The sequence below is a fragment of the Taeniopygia guttata genome, chromosome 1 (genome assembly GCF_048771995.1).
Source record: "Taeniopygia guttata chromosome 1, bTaeGut7.mat, whole genome shotgun sequence".
NCBI lineage: Eukaryota > Metazoa > Chordata > Aves > Passeriformes > Estrildidae > Taeniopygia > Taeniopygia guttata.
This window is the reverse complement of record NC_133024.1, coordinates 38,368,494-38,385,386: the sequence shown is the minus strand read 5'-3', so window position 1 is coordinate 38,385,386 and position 16,893 is coordinate 38,368,494. Positions and strand designations below refer to the sequence as shown.

The 16,893-nt window shown below is 43.9% G+C and overlaps 1 protein-coding gene across 3 annotated transcripts in view; it reads left to right on the top strand.

The window, feature by feature from the left end:
• MTMR2 (myotubularin related protein 2) overlaps positions 1-16,893 on the top strand; it is a 61,510-nt gene that overhangs the window by 40,664 nt on the left and 3,953 nt on the right. For all 3 annotated transcript variants that reach the window (XM_030269632.4, XM_072927285.1, XM_072927278.1), the window contains 8 exons: positions 1,622-1,723; positions 2,394-2,477; positions 9,272-9,421; positions 10,196-10,384; positions 11,898-12,083; positions 12,928-13,134; positions 14,714-14,806; positions 16,186-16,299. In XM_030269632.4, the coding sequence (XP_030125492.1) occupies positions 1,622-1,723; positions 2,394-2,477; positions 9,272-9,421; positions 10,196-10,384; positions 11,898-12,083; positions 12,928-13,134; positions 14,714-14,806; positions 16,186-16,299 (1,125 nt within the window). The remainder of the gene's footprint in view (positions 1-1,621; positions 1,724-2,393; positions 2,478-9,271; positions 9,422-10,195; positions 10,385-11,897; positions 12,084-12,927; positions 13,135-14,713; positions 14,807-16,185; positions 16,300-16,893) is intronic.

The following is a 16,893-nucleotide window of genomic DNA, read 5'->3' as shown; positions in this document are numbered from 1 at the left end:
CTGTGCTTTGCCATGAGGGACTGGTGAGTAGCCTTCAGTCCTCATCAGGGCTGTTCTTTCATTTCTTTCAAGGCAGTACATATTTCACATGTACCTCTCAAGAGCCCTTGGAATAACTGGAAATACAAACTGCAATAAAAATTAACAATTTGCCTCCTCATGTCTGCTTACTATAGATGCTCAAAGTAAATAAAGCCACCATCTCCCCTCCTAAATCCATATCTCTGGATGGCATGACCCTTCTGCTTCCCTCAGTGACCACACAGGAAGATCTGGGTTCAGAACCTTGTAGATCTTGGGCTGTTAGAGCTTGTCAGAGCCCCTCAATGCTAAAAGGATGCTGGATAAGAGCAGATGGAGGAATGAAAAGGAATCCCACAGTGCTCTGGTCACTGCTGTGATTTTGAGGCACCAGGAAGCTAAGCAGACTGTCAAGCTGTGGGTGTGCTGAGTCGAGACCAGTTACTGCAATCTGTACTAAATAATCCAGCTGCTTCCTTGTCCTGTGAGAGTCATAATCCACCCCAGCTAACATAGGCTGAGGTGCTTGTGCTGGCCAGCTAATTTGTTCCCTGTTTTGATTTGGATTCCTAGTCCTCAGCCATTTTGTTTATAAACACACTTGGTCAGGTTTGGAGTGAACTGTATCATTTCCCTGTATGGCAAACTCAGGCACAAACTATAGGATGGGTGTTTTGGCCCTTTATAGCATATTTAAATATTTCAGCCTGCTTCACCGGATATGCACAGCAGTTTAGTGCAATAACAGATTGGTACAGATACATTTTGTGCATCCTGAAAAGTTCTCTGTCTGAGACCAGTTCTGTAATCCCTGTGAGGAAGCAACGTCTTCAGCTGTTTATCTCATTCTCTGACTTGCTCTGCCATCTTCATGTACTTGAACTTGATAGCTCATTTCCTGTTGATGAGTTTTTGACTCTTTACTGAAAGCATTTTAGTTGCAGGCTTGGCTGAAAAAACTTAGAGATGTTTTATTTACTTTCCAAATTTGGTTTTGTAGATAACTATGAAAAGGAGGTACTGAATGACCACTTTTTGTCTAAACTGCTTCTGTGCAAAGTGAGAAGTTCTTGGTTTCAAGACATCCTCTTGAGTGCTCTGAGAGATGGAAGCTTTAAGGGAAGATGGCACTGGATGCTTTGCACCCAGCTGGCTGTTCTTGGGCCCCCTACGTGCAGTAGCTCAGTGGAGGTACTTTGTTAGGCCATCCCCTCCAGTGGACTTATGGCACTGCTTGGTGTGAGAGCTCAGTGAGAGCCAAGGATGTGTCTCACAAAATCCTGCCAGTGAAACATAGCTTTTTCCTCAGCAGGGCTCTCCCAGAGACTTTCAGCAGGTGGAGAGCTTCATGTGAAGGCAAGGTGCTGTGGTCAGGCATAGCTGTGCCCTCCCTTGGCTGCTCTGCTGTTGTTGGAGGCTGTAGACAGCCCCTCAGCCGAGCCCAATGTTGCAACACAACTTTGTTCAAAGTATAGTACTAAATCAGTGCTAGAAGGAGCATTGTCATGTGACCCCGTTTGGAATTCTGGCTTTTGGATTTTCCTTGGATTTTGAAGTGGTTCAGACATTTGTGGCTTGATTTCCCTATTTTTTCCCCTAGGATATTCGAAACTTGCGGTTTGCTCATAAGCCTGAAGGGAGAACTAGGCGATCCATATTTGAGAACCTAATGAAATATGCTTTTCCAGTTTCAAATAATCTGGTAAGTGTTTTCTCTTCAGCTTTTGCCAAAAGACACAGAAGAGCAGTAAACTGTTTTGTTCTGTCCCATCTACATAATACAGCATTCACATGGGGTGCATTTTCTTGAGGGATGAGAAGTGCTGGTTTTCAAATCTGTTTTTAAACTTAATTCTGCAGGAGTTTGGGTCATATAGGAAACAGGGAAAATCTATTACCGTGCCATCTTTCATGCATGATAGAGACTTATAACAGAAAGAAAGTACTCAAATCACAGTGACAACCATCAGAGGTTCACAGCTAATTGTGACTGCATTGCCCCAAATCTGGAATGCAGCCCCTGTGTTTTCTAATGTTATGATGCTGCAATTGTTTCAAATGCTGGTTGAAAGGCTCTGGTTGTTAATCTGTAAGATCATTCTTGCCCAATTAGTTTTATCTTCTCTCTTTAATAACATAGTTCTTTTGTCCGTGCAGTACTAGGTAATAGCCAAGCAAGATCAGGGACATATTGGAAGGTATATTGTTGTACTAATTACAACAGTAAGAGTGTTAATCTTTTTTATAAAACCCTGAAAGAAAAGTGATGGCAGGGAAAAAGAAGGGTCAGTCATGAATTACTATTTGAGATATCAAACATCATACAAATGGGCTCTGAGTGGGCTCTTAAAGGTAAATTTTCTTTCTTTCAGCCACTTTTTGCCTTTGAGTACAAAGAGGTTTTCCCAGAAAATGGATGGAAAGTGTATGACCCAACTTGGGAGTACAGAAGACAGGTGAGTATTGTGCCACATCCTTCCTCATCCTCTACACTTCAGAAACAAGGGACTGTGCAATGAGAAAATTAGAGGTTACATGGACCAGAGAATGATTCTGCTGAAAAATGCTGTGCAGGCTTGTTTAGGATGTTGTTTTCCACACTGCAGTGCTTGTTGAGAGCAGTACAGCTCTAGAGATAGAGGCATCCACTGATGAAGATCAGCTCAGGTGCAGAGAGCTGACTTTAGGCTCTGCTGGAAAAAACTGATGCTCTGACTTGGTGATCAGGTACTGCTGGCAGTGGGGAATGGAGGGTGCGTGTTCCAGGTACAGGCATCCCATTGTTGAGTTTCACACCTCAGTGCTTGCTTGTATTGGTTTTAATTCTTTCCAGGTTTTCCTGTCTTAAACAGCAATTTGGGGGAAAAAAACTAAGTGTAGAATGCCTTCACTATCTTAGGTGTGGTTTCTCAGCATAGGGATCAACCTAGAGAGTACTGTGATTTACCATAGTTTAAAACACAGTTGTGGTGTGTCCGGAGTAGACTGATCAAAGATGTTATTGATTATGTAGTGACAGGCTGTCAATTAGGAATACTGTGGTCAAAACTTTTGAGTAGTCTTCTCTGGAGTAAAAGATGGGAGAATTTTGATTTTTATAATGAAATCACTCCTGTCATAACGTTCTCAAGTAGAAAAAGGAGCATGATGTGGTGACGTGTTTGCCCTAGACACAATAAGCTTCTCTCTCCTCCCAATCCATGAGAATAAAACCAATTTTCTATTGTAAAATTAAGAAATTTTGAGCCATGCAATTTTAAGATTTATTTGGGTCTTCCTCATCAAATCAAACAAAACCAGACCTCTGTCCCAGCCTGGTTGTTCATCTGATTCCTGGAATCCAAAACCTAAGGATCCATTTTTCTAGCTCTAGCCTGCTAAAAGCTGGGCATGCCTTCTAAATTGGTTATCTAGGCCTGTCATTAACAGATGGGAGAGAGCGCTTCACTGTTGGGGGTGATTTGTTCTCTCCTAAAATAGCTGCCTAAGATAGATTGCTGGCTTCTAGACTGCTAATGGGAAGTGAGATGTATCTTACTGTATCTTACTGTATGCTGCCTCCATTGCAAAGAAGTGTATGATTTGCAGTGAGATGCCACAATCTAAAATCCCAGTCGAGACAAACTCCAATTGATTGTAATCACTTTGTGTCTAAGGTCAGCTTGAGCACAAGATCAGATAATGCAGTGATTATTGCTTTGTTTAAACTTTACCTCCTTCTTGGTAGTTATTTTATGAGAAGATCTGCTTGTAGAGAAGGATTTGCAGCCCAAGGTATTTGAGCAAGACGCTTCTTTGTAGGGCTGAAAATTTTGGAGTAATAACTAAAAGAATACCCGTGCTATCAAAATAATCTCCACTGGAAAGCACAGCATTCACTCAGACAAGCAGCAGTCAAAACAGGTGAAGTACAAAAAACATTTTTACAACACCTGGAAAGAAGAAATAGATAATTTCAGTGTAGATTTAGATAATTTAAATAAGATTTAGATTATTTCAGTGTAGATTATTCCACTTTCTAAATCCCAGCATGCCAGTTTTTATGATAGAAGCTTTTCTGTTAATATTGGTTTTTATACTGTGATTTGGTGCACCTTAAGCTTGTCAGGAATTTAGTGACATGGTGAAAGGATACATGTGTTTGCATGCCTGTGACTTGCAGCTCTTCATGGCCTTTCTGTAAAGAAAATGGGTGTAAGACATGACACAGCTGAGGCATTGCAGCAGTGTGTACTTGTGCTGTAGCCTGCTTCTTTGTGAGTAGGAAGGACAAACTTGCCTGATTGCTTCTATGTCAAGAAACCAAATTAATGTCCATGTGCTGAAGCCCATGGTTATTTCCTTACACTGGTAACTGCAAAAGTGAATCCAAACCAGGATTTTTTGCTGCAACAGCCTTTCTGAGCTTTACCCATGATGGGCCACGGTCACTACCATTCCAGATCATACAATCCATCTGTTCCCGTTCCTTATCTCCAAAAGTGACCAACACCAGCTGCTGAAGAAGAGGCAAACCGTACTGCAGTTGATGTTTATGTTGTGATCTGGCCAGAAGGAGAATTTCATCCCTGTTGTTAGATTGATTTAGGTCCTGCAGCATGATGCTTTATGTCCCCTCCAAAACTTTTAGGTATTTTGGTCTGTTTATTTAATTCCAGCATGTGTAACTATGGATGTTCAATTTATCTGTGTGAGTGTCGTAGCCTTTTTTCGTAATCCAACCAGGTTCTGCTAAAGCAATAACCGTTTATACAGTAAATCAGGATTATGTCTTGAAATGGCAGCAGGGATTTGTTAACAGTGAAACAAAACTGGCATCATCAAATCAGATAGTGGGATTACCTGTCTCAGACTCTATGAATTGTGATCAGAAATAGAAAAGCAGGACATATGCACTGTCAGCAGGACCTTCTGGAATTGGTTTAGAAACTGTTAGAGAAGAGCTGGCCTAGGGCATCAGCAGCCCAGCAGGATGGCCAGGCATTAAGTTGCTATATCTTAGGCCAGGTCAGTCTTTTCCCTGTGGGAGCAGGAACACATGGAGGGGGGAGTGGAGCAAAAGTAAACTCCAGCTACCAGGCATCCAGAAAAGACTTCTAGGCCAGGATCCATGGTAATTTCTATGTCCACACTGGTAGACATGGCAAGTTTGAGTCAGTTCTATTATTTATTTATTACAATTTTTATTAAGATTAATAGAAATATGTTGAGATAATAGCAATTGCATCAATTAGGAAAGATAGTAAACCCCTAACTTCCCCATTAGCATTCTTGGGAAGGATGGAAATATGTAACTTATTAAAAATCTGTGATTGTGTAAAACTATGGGGAGTAATAAACAACCTGTAGAGAACAAAAGGAACTCAGAGAGGTTTGAGATTTAGTTGGTAAATGGAATCACATGTGGCAAATGAAATTTAAAACTGAAATTGCTCCCTGATTTTTATTACACATGGGCTGGCAGAATATAAAACAGAATTGCAAAGTGAATAAGACTCACTTGAAACCAAAAGTCCTTAAGATGCCTTTGGAGTAACTTAAAGCTTTATTTTCCTTAATAAGGTGGGGAGCATTTGGAAAATATTACAAGAGGTTGTGAAGTTGTGTGATGTTTCCCTACAAAAGTCATTCTTGTCTAATATCCTTTGCTCTGGTCATATCTACTGGGGAGCCACAGTGTAGGGCTGTGGTTGCTGCTTTTTGAGATAGCACGTAGAAACTAATAACTCAGAAGAACTGACCTGTTCTGAGGATAAAAGAAGTGCCCAGCATTAATATACAAGCAGAGTGGGAAAGGTAGAGCTTGATAACATCATCCTCCAGAGGATTTTTGGGTAAAACTTAGGGGAGCAAAATGAGGATTGAACTGTTAAAAGTCCCATGATTTAACTGAGGAGCTGTTTGTGCAATGTATGTCTCTACTGCAGAACAGATCACAGCTCTCTGGTGCTGAGTGGACACAGCCTGGGCTCAGTGAATGGCAGAAGGAGCAGCTTGGCTCTGCAGCTGTATCCTGTGTTGCCTGCTGCAGATCAAGGTGCACTTACATATGTAAGCTCAGAGTGGCTCTGCTTGAACCCACAGAGAGGTGTGACTGTGTGTAACTACAGCAAGGAAATTATATTTTTCCTGTTAGTGAAGGATCCTTGTGTGCTTAACCTTAACCATGTGCTTTACAAGGTGGTGGTGTCGGTGCTGTGCTGGAGTGGCTTCAGCAGTTTTTCCCTGCAAACAAAGAAACTCCATCTTCTGCAACATCAAGTGTAAATAAGTGATAACCAAACCCAAGTCAGTAAGGCATGAATGTCTTATCTAGAGGGAAACCAAGTCTACTTTGTGTGTGGAGAGGACACAAAGGCTGCGTCTCTATGGTTAGATGATAGAGTTGTAAGGGGTGTTCCCAAGAACAGGGGCAAGTTTCAGGCATAGCTACAGACCAGGCTGTTAACATCCATCTTTTGAGTGATTGTGTTTGAGCATTGTTAGCCATGCACAAAGGTACTGTGGTGCAAGTTAAGTATCACCAGTGGCATTTTGGACAGAATATCCTGTTTGGATAAAATGAGTTTATGAGGTGTGGTGGTTCAGCTGGGCTCAGTGAGAATTGTCATGGGTATATTTAGTTGATGACTATATGTGTGGCTTTGCTGCCTTCCTAAGTTTGCCCTCTGGCATCCACCAGAGGTATGAATTCCCCTAGAATCAGAGGCTGCTAGCAGCATTAATTTACCTGAAGAAGATAGAGCTGTGCAGAAGTCTGTGGTCACTAATGTGGACATGCCATGTGCCCTGGAAGCTTCAGGATGATCACACCTGCTTTTAGGGAAGCATGCCTGAGGTCCTCCTGCAGGTGCACAGTCAGGCAGCGCCCAGAGCTGCTCCTTACCCTGCAGAGGCCTATTGAGTTACATCTGTAACAGTTTTGTTTCATAGTGGGCTTTTGGGTGCTTACAACTTACCGGGAAGCAGTGAAATGCATCTTAGATGAGGAAATACCAGTGTGCTTTGTATCACGTTTAGCTTTTTCTATTGATTCCAGCTGGAGAAAGGGCAAATCTGAAGGAGCACGAATAAATGCAGAAGCTACACGGCATTATGGCAAACATCCAGGGAAGATGCAAATTCAGCTTCTCTTCTAGCCCACTTGGCTTATTTCTGTTTGCTTCCAGTCCTTAGAGAAAGTCACGATCCGAATGTAAAGCGTTCTGGGTGGTGCTGTGATTCAGGGCTCCTGGGTCAGGGAAAAGCAGACATTCCCCATGAGTCAAAAGAAATCTGAATGCTGACACACAGCATCGTTTCTTTCTTTGGGGGCTCATAATGGATTTTTCTGGTCTGGGCTATTGCAGAGGAAAGATTTCCTTCAAATTTGTCAGTGTGGCAGCTAAAAGACTTTGAGCTTTGGAGAGCTTGAGAGCTCTGTTCTAGCCCAAGCAGCGTGTTCTGAAGCCACACTGCCCAGCACTGTGAAGAGGGTGCTTTCCAGTGCCTGCTCCTTGGGTCTTCTCTGTGAGCATTGGTAGAGTTGCTGGATAAAATGAAAAGGAGCCTTTCTTCCATGTAACTGCTTGTCTTTCTTCCATGTAGCTCCCATTTTTTTTGCCAAGACTGTGCTGACAATGTAATTTTCATTCAGATTTGGGGGAGGTGAAATTTTCAGGAATTGCTTATGGATCCATTGCACGTGCTTATTAGGACAGGACTGAGAACTAATTAGCCATTAGTCTACTTCCAGGTAGTAAACATACCGGTCACTGGCAAGAGTCTAGTTGTTCCCTGGCTGGCAGCAGAGCTGATGGGCCCAGCAGATTCCATCCTTGCTGTGTACAGCAGGTAGACCTCTGAGCATGTTTTACCCATCAGTAAGCTTGAACTGTGTATACACACCGCTTGATGTCTGGCTCTGCCAATTCTTCAGCTTCAGACAGTGCCAAAAATAGCTTTCCTTCAGGCTTTTGGGGTGATCCTTGTAGTAATATTTCCTTCCCAGAGAGGGCCAAAGGACAGCAGTGGTTCACAAAGCCGAGTGTGCGACTGATGCTAGACAGAAGGTCTGGCCTCCCCTCAGATTTCTAACCATGACCTCTTTTGCTAGCGTGACTCACCACTGGGATGGGAGAGCGGCCGCAGTCTGTGTGGGTCAGCCGTAATTGTCACAGCTCGTCTGCCCCGTGTTGGATGTGCCGTTTGTTTCCTGTGGGAGCTGTGACAGTGGTAATCAGTGTCCCACCAGCCTGCTTTAAAATGAAGTAGTGTTTATTAGAACAGAGGCGTGTATTGTGTAAAGAGTTGATGTTCCCCTAAAACACACTCAGTGCTTCACAGCTTGGCCACTTCTGCTGTAGCAGATGTGTCTTCCCCAAAGAGATGCTTTGTGTCAGTGCTCACCCCTACTGCAGTCGGGGTCTGTTTAAATCTCTCCTGGCAGGCAGCTGCACCAGCCACTCCCTGTTGGTCTGTTCTCTCCCAGCTTCAGCCAAACCACATCTGCAGGTTGTCAGGGTTGTCCCCATTGTGCTTCAGGTGTTACTTGGAGATAGTTGTCTGGGAAGCTGTTGAGTGGCTTCCCCATCACGGCATGCTGAGCTCTGTGATGTGTGTGTGGGGATTCCCTGCTCTCCCAGCCCAAGTCCTTAGTTCAAACAGAGAGCTTAGTGTGATGGGAACATGGGAGTTGCACATGACATACAGTCATGCAAACAGAGACATACAATTGTTAAGTTTTTGGTGTTTTTAGAGGTTTGCACAAACACTGAATTAAGCCCAAATCAGGCTGATTTTTTGGGGTGTTTTACTGCCTGTTCTCCCTTCCCTCTATCCTGTCTGGTAACTCCATTTTGTATCCCCGGTTTTCACCCAACACATTTGAACTAAGTGCCATGAGGGGACTGAGTTGGTCACCCATTCTGTCCTGCTCCTGGCTCTCCCATAGTCCAATAATGAGACCAGGAGGTATCTTAAAGTTGGACTTAGGGGGACCACCTGTGTTGCTACATCTGTAGCCTCCACAATTCCTTTGCCATAGGTGACCCTGCCTGAAGCCCAGTTTTCCTGCTCTTCAGTGACTTGAGCAAAACATCCACCTCTCTGGGGAGAGACATGAAATGCAAGTTACCAAGATAATGCATTTCCAGGTGCCAGCCCTAAATGACCTTCATTAACAAAAGTTGTCTTGAATTTCAAGTCTGGGTATTTGTCTGTGCTGAGGTCTCAGAGCAACTCATTTGCTAACCTGCAGTTTCCTCTTTAGGGAATTCCCAATGAAAGCTGGAGGCTGACCAAGATTAATGAGCGCTATGAGCTGTGTGATACATATCCTGCCATTCTGGCTGTGCCTGTAAACATTCCCGACGAGGAGTTAAAGAGAGTGGCATCCTTCAGATCCAGAGGACGCATACCAGTGAGTGGGACAGAAGAAGCCACTTTGATGTGGTTTTGTTACACATACCTTTGGGCAATAAGTAATACCAAGATCAGGCTGAGTAGATTCCAGGGAGCAAATAAGTGGTCAGCGGCTAATAAAAGTGACAACAACATGTTTGAGGACATAGAAAACAACACTATCTGCTGAAACTACTGCTGTGAAAGACATGTAGACTAAACCAAAACTAGAAGATAAGATAATTTAGCACAACTCAGACCAAATCTCAGTTCAGTTCCTAGGAAACACAAGGCAGCCCTGTTTGGCTGTTTACAATTGTCTGGTCTACTCTGACTTTCAGGACAGAGAAATACGTAGTGATAGTCTTGATGAGAGTGTTTATTTAATGAAATTAAGACAAAGCACATTGTTATGATTTCAGAGGTAACTGAAAAGGTACTGGTTTACTCCTCAAGTCTATAGAAAATTCAGTCTGTTCCTAAAGTACTTAACTTTTACATGGTGTAACATAAAGTAAGACATAGCCCACATACTGAGTCCCACAACAGCCAGAAAAATAGTCTGCATCATATTTAAAACAGACTCAAACAATTTGATCACCTTTTGTTTGTTCAAACTTTGGGACTGCCACCAGAGAGCCAGGAGAGTTCTTTCTTTCGTTCAGTTGTGATTTAATAGACTCCAGCCTTCTGGAACCCCCTGACAGAGAATCCCAGAGCAAGCCATTACAGGTAATTCACTTCACTGGTTTAAGACATTTTTCCTTTATTTATTTTCCATTTGTTTCCAAAGGTCCTGTCATGGATTCACCCAGAAAGTCAAGCAACGATCACTCGCTGTAGCCAGCCCATGGTGGGAGTGAGCGGCAAGCGGAGCAAGGAAGATGAAAAGTACCTTCAAGCCATTATGGATTCTAATGCCCAGTCCCATAAAATCTTCATATTTGATGCAAGGCCTAGTGTGAATGCTGTAGCCAATAAGGTTGGGTGCTTTTTCCTCTGTCTAAAACTGGGAATGTAATAATTTAGAGCACATTTCCCACCACCATTTCATATTATTCTTAAGGATCTCAAAAGGGTTTTCACTGCAGAAGAAATCTGAATGCAATGATCTGATTCTCTAGACAGACTTTTATTCCTACACTGATATCTGTAAGATATCAGTGTGACTGCTGATGATCCATTATATTAATTTACAATGGGAAATGACATTGGAAGAAAAAAAAAAATCTAAGTAGTACTGAGGCCAGACTCTAGCACCCTAGACCTTGTGTATCACCATTTTTCAATTCACTTGGTTGAAAGACTGCTTCCTCTAACAGGGCTCAGAGCCCTGTCCAGTATGACTTTGAATGTTTCCAAGAATGAGGCATCTACCACTGTTCTGGAAAACCTGCTCCAGTGTTTTACCACCCTCATTGTGAAAAATTTATTCTTTATGTCTAGTCTGAATCTACCCTCTATTTCTTTCAAACCACTACCCATTGTCCTGTCACAAGAGGCCCAACTAAAACATCTGTCCCCATCTTTCTTATAAGCCTCCTTTAACTACTGGAAGACTGCTACAAAGTCTCTCCAGGACCTTCCGTTTTCAGCCTTTCCTCACAGAAGAGGTGCTCCAGACCTCTGATCATCTTTGTGGATTTGATCCAACAGGACCCTGTCTTTCCTATGCTGGGACCCCAGAGCCTTTGACATAGCTCCCCACAACCTCCTTCTCTCTAGATTGGAGATGATGGGCAGACAGTGTGATGGACGAGAAGTTGGATAGTCACAGCCAGAGGGTACATGTTGCTGTAGTCTCTCCATCATAGAGGCCGCTGGGGTGGTCAGGTAGGATTTGCCCTTGGTGAAGCCCAGCTGGCTATCCTGAATCACCTCCCTGTCCTCCACATGCCCTAGCACATCTAGAAGGATCTGTTCCATGATCCTGAGAGGCACAGAGGTGAGGCTGAAAGTTCAGTAGTTCCAAGGGTCCATCAATCTAGCCTTACAAAAATTGTGTTCCATGCCATCACTTTAAGCTTTGTTTTAATGGTGGAACTGCTTTGTTACAGTAAAGACTAGTTTTTTTCTTGTTTTTTTCTTTTTTTTTTTTCGGTCTGCCTTTCCCACTACTTAGGAAAGGCAATTAGTGTGTGGGTTATCCTCCTCTGTAATAGTATGGTAAATTTTTAAATGATAGATTAGCGAATGTAATGAGTTAACAGCTTGAATGGAGATAAATTATAATTACAGAGGAAAAGAAGGCTTGTAATGTGATATTCTTTGGTAAAAATTACAGCATTCATTAGGTATTGCAGAAGAGAGACACAAAGTGTGTGCCTGTACATGTTTTCTTCTAGCTGGGAGATAAAGCCAATGTTTTTTGCCTGCTTTGGATAGCCCAGCCACTGTGGTATTTTTTCAGCTGCTATTTGCTCAGGACGAAGGTCTGGGATAAAGTACAAAATATGGTTTTGCTTAATGGTTTGTATGTGAATTTTGTTCTTCAGGCTAAAGGAGGGGGCTATGAGAGCGAGGATGCCTATCAGAATGCAGAATTAGTGTTCCTGGATATTCACAATATTCATGTTATGAGAGAGTCGCTGAGAAAACTGAAAGAAATTGTGTATCCCAATATCGAGGAGACTCATTGGCTGTCTAATTTAGAGTCGACTCACTGGCTAGAGCATATCAAGGTATGCATGTCTGCATCCACTGCATGTGACTGAGCAACCAAAGTCCTTACCAGTCAGGGAAAGATATCCAGAGCTAACTCTAGGATTTTCAGTTCCTTGTAAATTTAAAGACTTAGAATTTGTTTTCCATTTATAAGCAATTAAACCTATAGTTTCTTGGAGTGGGAAATCTTAAGGAGATAAGAAGAGGGACAAGAAAGGGGGCTGAAATACTGAAAGATGGTGTTTTGGATGTGAAGAATGATGTAATTGTGAAAGCTCTGCTCAGAACTCAGGAGTCACAGAGTTTTGAAGTCCTTGGCTCAGCTCCTTGACATCCTGGCATTATTACCTGGCCCAAACAAGCAAATGCTGGGAGTTTGAGCCCTCTCAGCCTTTCAGGAATCCAAGTAGAGTCAGAATAAGGAGGCAAAATGTTTTGACTTCTCCAGATGCTGGTTTTCAAATAATGTTCTTTCTGTTCTAAAAATGTCCAGCTTACATTATTGCTCTGCTAATGCAGAGAGGGGCAGATGTGCTCCTGGGGCAGCTGCAAGGTGATGGCCATTTCTATCAGACACAAAACACTCCTGCATTTAAATCTTGGCTTGTCCAAGGACTGAGTTTTATGCAAGGGCTCTTCTAGAGTTGTGCCTACACTACAGTTCAGATGTGTCATCATCTTGCTGGAACTGAAAATGTGTTCACCAGTTTGCCGTCCTAGTTATAAAGGAGTTGGAACTGATTTACCATTCTCCTTGAGGCAAGCAGAGCCCTTGGTTTGTCCTGTGCTGTCACTAGCCATTTTTCATTTATAGTTTCTGTTCCAAAGAGATTTTGTAATTTGTTTCTTCCCTTGTCCTAGCTCATTCTTGCTGGAGCCCTTCGGATTGCCGACAAGGTGGAATCAGGGAAGACGTCTGTGGTTGTGCACTGCAGTGACGGCTGGGACCGCACGGCCCAGCTCACCTCTCTGGCCCTGCTCATGCTGGATGGCTACTACCGCACCATCAGGGGCTTCGAGGTGCTCGTGGAGAAGGAGTGGCTGAGCTTCGGCCACAGGTTTCAGCTGGTGAGTCGCTGGCCCATGGAGGGCACTGAACAGAAAGTTGTTGTCCCTCTTGGAGGATTTCAGAGGAGTTTAAGATTTCCGGTGAGAAGTTTCCAGCTGAACTCACAGGAGAGAGGTGAATGATTGATGTTACTGTTTTCTACCTATAATTCCATTCACCGCTTAACCTCCTTGAGACTGTATTGGTTAGATACAGGGAACAGGTGGTATTTAAATGTCTCGGGTATCTGACTGATAATGTCATGTTCCCATGCTTAGGTTTAAACTAGCAGTGTGCTTTGGGTTCAGTGCTGGCATTTCTGCTGCGAGCTGGCAGACACCACTGGGTATTTTTTGTCTTTCTGTCCAATTCAGTCAATTTTCTCAGACTGCTTGGGCACCATCATCTCAGAAATGCTTTGACATTGAATAGGTTTGGGAATTCGTTTATAGCCTTGACCTCACATTTTCTTCAGGCACACTTTATTTTTGGAGAGGCTTCTAATTATTTAGGTGAAAGAGCAGCAGTTTGAGCCTGAACCAAGAGTAGTTTGTGCTTCTGCCCTAGCAGTTGGCAGAGAGGCAGCTTTGTGGGCTTGTGACACACAGTTTGTTATGGTTTGCACAGATGGGAATTGAGAGAGCCTTTCAGTAGTATCCTTTCAGTCTTTGTTCCTACTGTGTTTTGCTCATAGCTGTTTCCTAGTGGTTATTAATTTTGCAAGGGCTAGAATAAGATCTGTGTGCAGTACTTGCAGGGGTGGGTTGCACTGTCAAATGCTCTGAGGAAGGTGGGGAAACGGAGGCACTAAAGCAACTGAGGTTCTGCGGCAGCAAAACTTGTTGTCTGGTATTTGAGCAACGAGTGTTTTAGCTTCTCCACTGTCTAGGCAAGGAAGATACCGACAGTGATTTCCTTTGGTGAGGGGAGAACAGTATTGGGGACCTCTGTTACTTACATGCTCTTGTTCTACCTTTGTACAGTACTTGGGGCTCCCAGCTCATACGTAACCAATAATGTACTCTGCTAGTTCTGAGGAGTTGTGCCTCGCACGTGTTGGCCACACAGCACAGTCAGGGTTGGAGGCTGCTTCTGGGAGTACTGTCATTGCTGCCTCTCTGGAGGTGGCAGGAGATGGGCTGGGCTGTGTTTGTACAGCTCTTGGAAGCCGCGAGGTGTTGCGTGACGGTTATCGCCGCATGCCGTGCACGTAGGTAGTGTTTGCATCTAGCACCCTCTACTACCGAGGTAGCCAGGACAACAGCTGCAACTGAAGCAAAAAGCATTCTCATTTTTCTTCCTTCTGAACTTTAGCTATTAACTGAAATCAGTGCCAGCATAGCATCTGGAGCCTCTACTCGAACAACTCTTGTTTTAACTTAGCATGAAAATATCCCCATAAAGAATTTTCACTTCAAAGACAAAGAGAGTAGCTATCCTTTACTCCTTTTACCCACTGATATGGACAAAGCAATATTAGGACTCATTTGAAGTTTTTTAAAGCTGTTGGGAAAGGTTTAGGTGACTGAGAGCAGACCCCATGAAGCAGTTTCCCCACAAAGCCCTGTGTGACTGGTGTTCTTTGTCCTGCTGTTGCAGAGAGTCGGCCATGGGGACAAGAACCACGCGGATGCGGATCGCTCTCCCGTCTTCCTGCAGTTCATCGACTGTGTCTGGCAAATGACGAGACAGGTAAACTGCTGGGTGGCACCCGTGTCCACAGAAGCATGCCCAGTGCACAGAGACTGCATGGTGGCTGCACACAGGGATGATTTCCAAGCTGACCTGTGCAGGCTCTCCTTCCTGGGCTTGTACTCTTGCTTTGATTCTGGCAGCAGGCTTTTTGGGAGTCTGTTTAGCAAAGAGCCTGAAAACACTTGCTAGTATATAAGTCCCCCTAGCACGGTGGATACAACAGATCTCTGTTGCCTCTGCTCAAGCTGATCCTGTAACATGTTGCATTTTAACTTCTGCTGAAGGCAAATATACTGCTCCCAATTCATAATGTGAGGTACAGAGCTGAATGCCTCACTTCAGACCAGGCATAGCAGAGGTACAGTCCAGGAGAGATCCCCTGTGTCTGGGAAGTTTTTCTCCAGGCACATGGAACCTGGAGGTGTTTTTGTATCTTCTGTAATGCAAAAGTCAGCTATGGTCAGGCAGTTCACTGAAAAACAGCTAGGCTCACCCTGTGTTAAATCAGGAGAAATGGAAGAGAAGAATGGCACTATATATGGAAGAAAAGGATGCCACTACATACTACACTGCACCACATCCATGCAGAGAGAAGAGGAGGCTTTACCATCATCCAAGGTCACTTTCATTACGGTCTCCTTGGATTGTTCGTACAGCTGGGCATCCTGACCTGCATCTGATGAGGTCAGGATGTCACAACTGGGGCAGCCTGGGAAAGAGGAGGGTGGTTGTGAAGGAGGAAGGCCTCCTGCTCTCCTCTCCATCATACCTGCATGTCGTTGCAGTTCACTGCATTTATTCTTACCGACTCTTTGTGGAGCTTCAGTTGTCCTTGTCTCAGGTCAGATTGTTTCTGCACAGAACTCAGCAACAAGCATGGCCTGTGCCCATAGACCTTTCCCTCCTGCTGACCTCTGTCACAAGGTGCCTCCCTGCTGTTCCCTCTGGGAAGTGCTGTGTTAGGCATCCAGGTTATTTCCATTTGGCCCTGGGAAATTTCCACTTTTTGAATGTATTTATTTCACGTGTGCCTTCTGTTCACAGTCTGGCTGCATGGCTTGTCATGAGGGACAGGCATAGCAAAGCAAGCTTCAATTTGAAGCAGCACTGAGTGTACATAAACACAGTGCTCTAACCCCTTAGACCTCTGGCTTTTACTCAAAATTCCTCTCTGAACATGCAAAGCAGCTTTCCAAGAGGGAAACTCTTGCTCCTGGAAGGAGCAAATATGACCCTGAATATCCAGCCAGGCAGGGAACAGGGACAGATCCTGTTCTGGAAATCAAGAGGCCAACTCTTTACCAAGACCACAGCATGGGAGGAAGTTTATTTTCCTGTTTTAAAATCCCAGCCTAATTTTCTGTTTCTACCTAAAGTTTCCTACAGCATTTGAGTTCAATGAGTACTTCCTGATCACCATCCTGGATCACCTGTACAGCTGTTTGTTTGGGACCTTCCTGTGCAGCAGTGAGCAGCAGAGAGTGAAGGAGGTAAGACAGCTTCTCTCCAAGGTAAAAGCCTGTTCCCGATTGCTTTAGCTGGCCAGATATTGCTGCAGAAGCTGGTTCTTCACTCAGAGATAGTTGTAGATGTGAGTCTGAGAAATGCCAAGCCCCCTTCTCCACAGCTGGGACTTGGGGGATTTTCCTGTTTGTATAAATTACTGTCTGTTGTAGGCTTCATGTTTCAGAGCAACACCATCTCCTCTCTGGACACTCTGTCTACTTCCAGTTAGTCACAGGTTGAATAGCTCCTGGTGTCTCCCAGGCAGTGGAAATGCAGTTTTGCTTTGAACTTCAGTTTACTGTAAGCTTCTCTGTGGGAACTGGTACTTTTTTGTTGTGCCTTTTCTTTGCAATGATCCCTTTAGGGTGCTTTTAACTACCTCGTGTGTGCTGTCATTCTGCACACACAGGTTACAGCAAATAACTGGTCTTCATGTGCGATCCTGCTGTGCTTGCATCTTCCTGGGAGAGGACAATTCTCCTACTATTATTAAGGACATGCCTCTCTGTCCTGCCACAAGCCAGCTCTGCCCCACAGTCTGGCCAGGGTTTGTTTGCCCAGGGAGGAGCATAGAGATG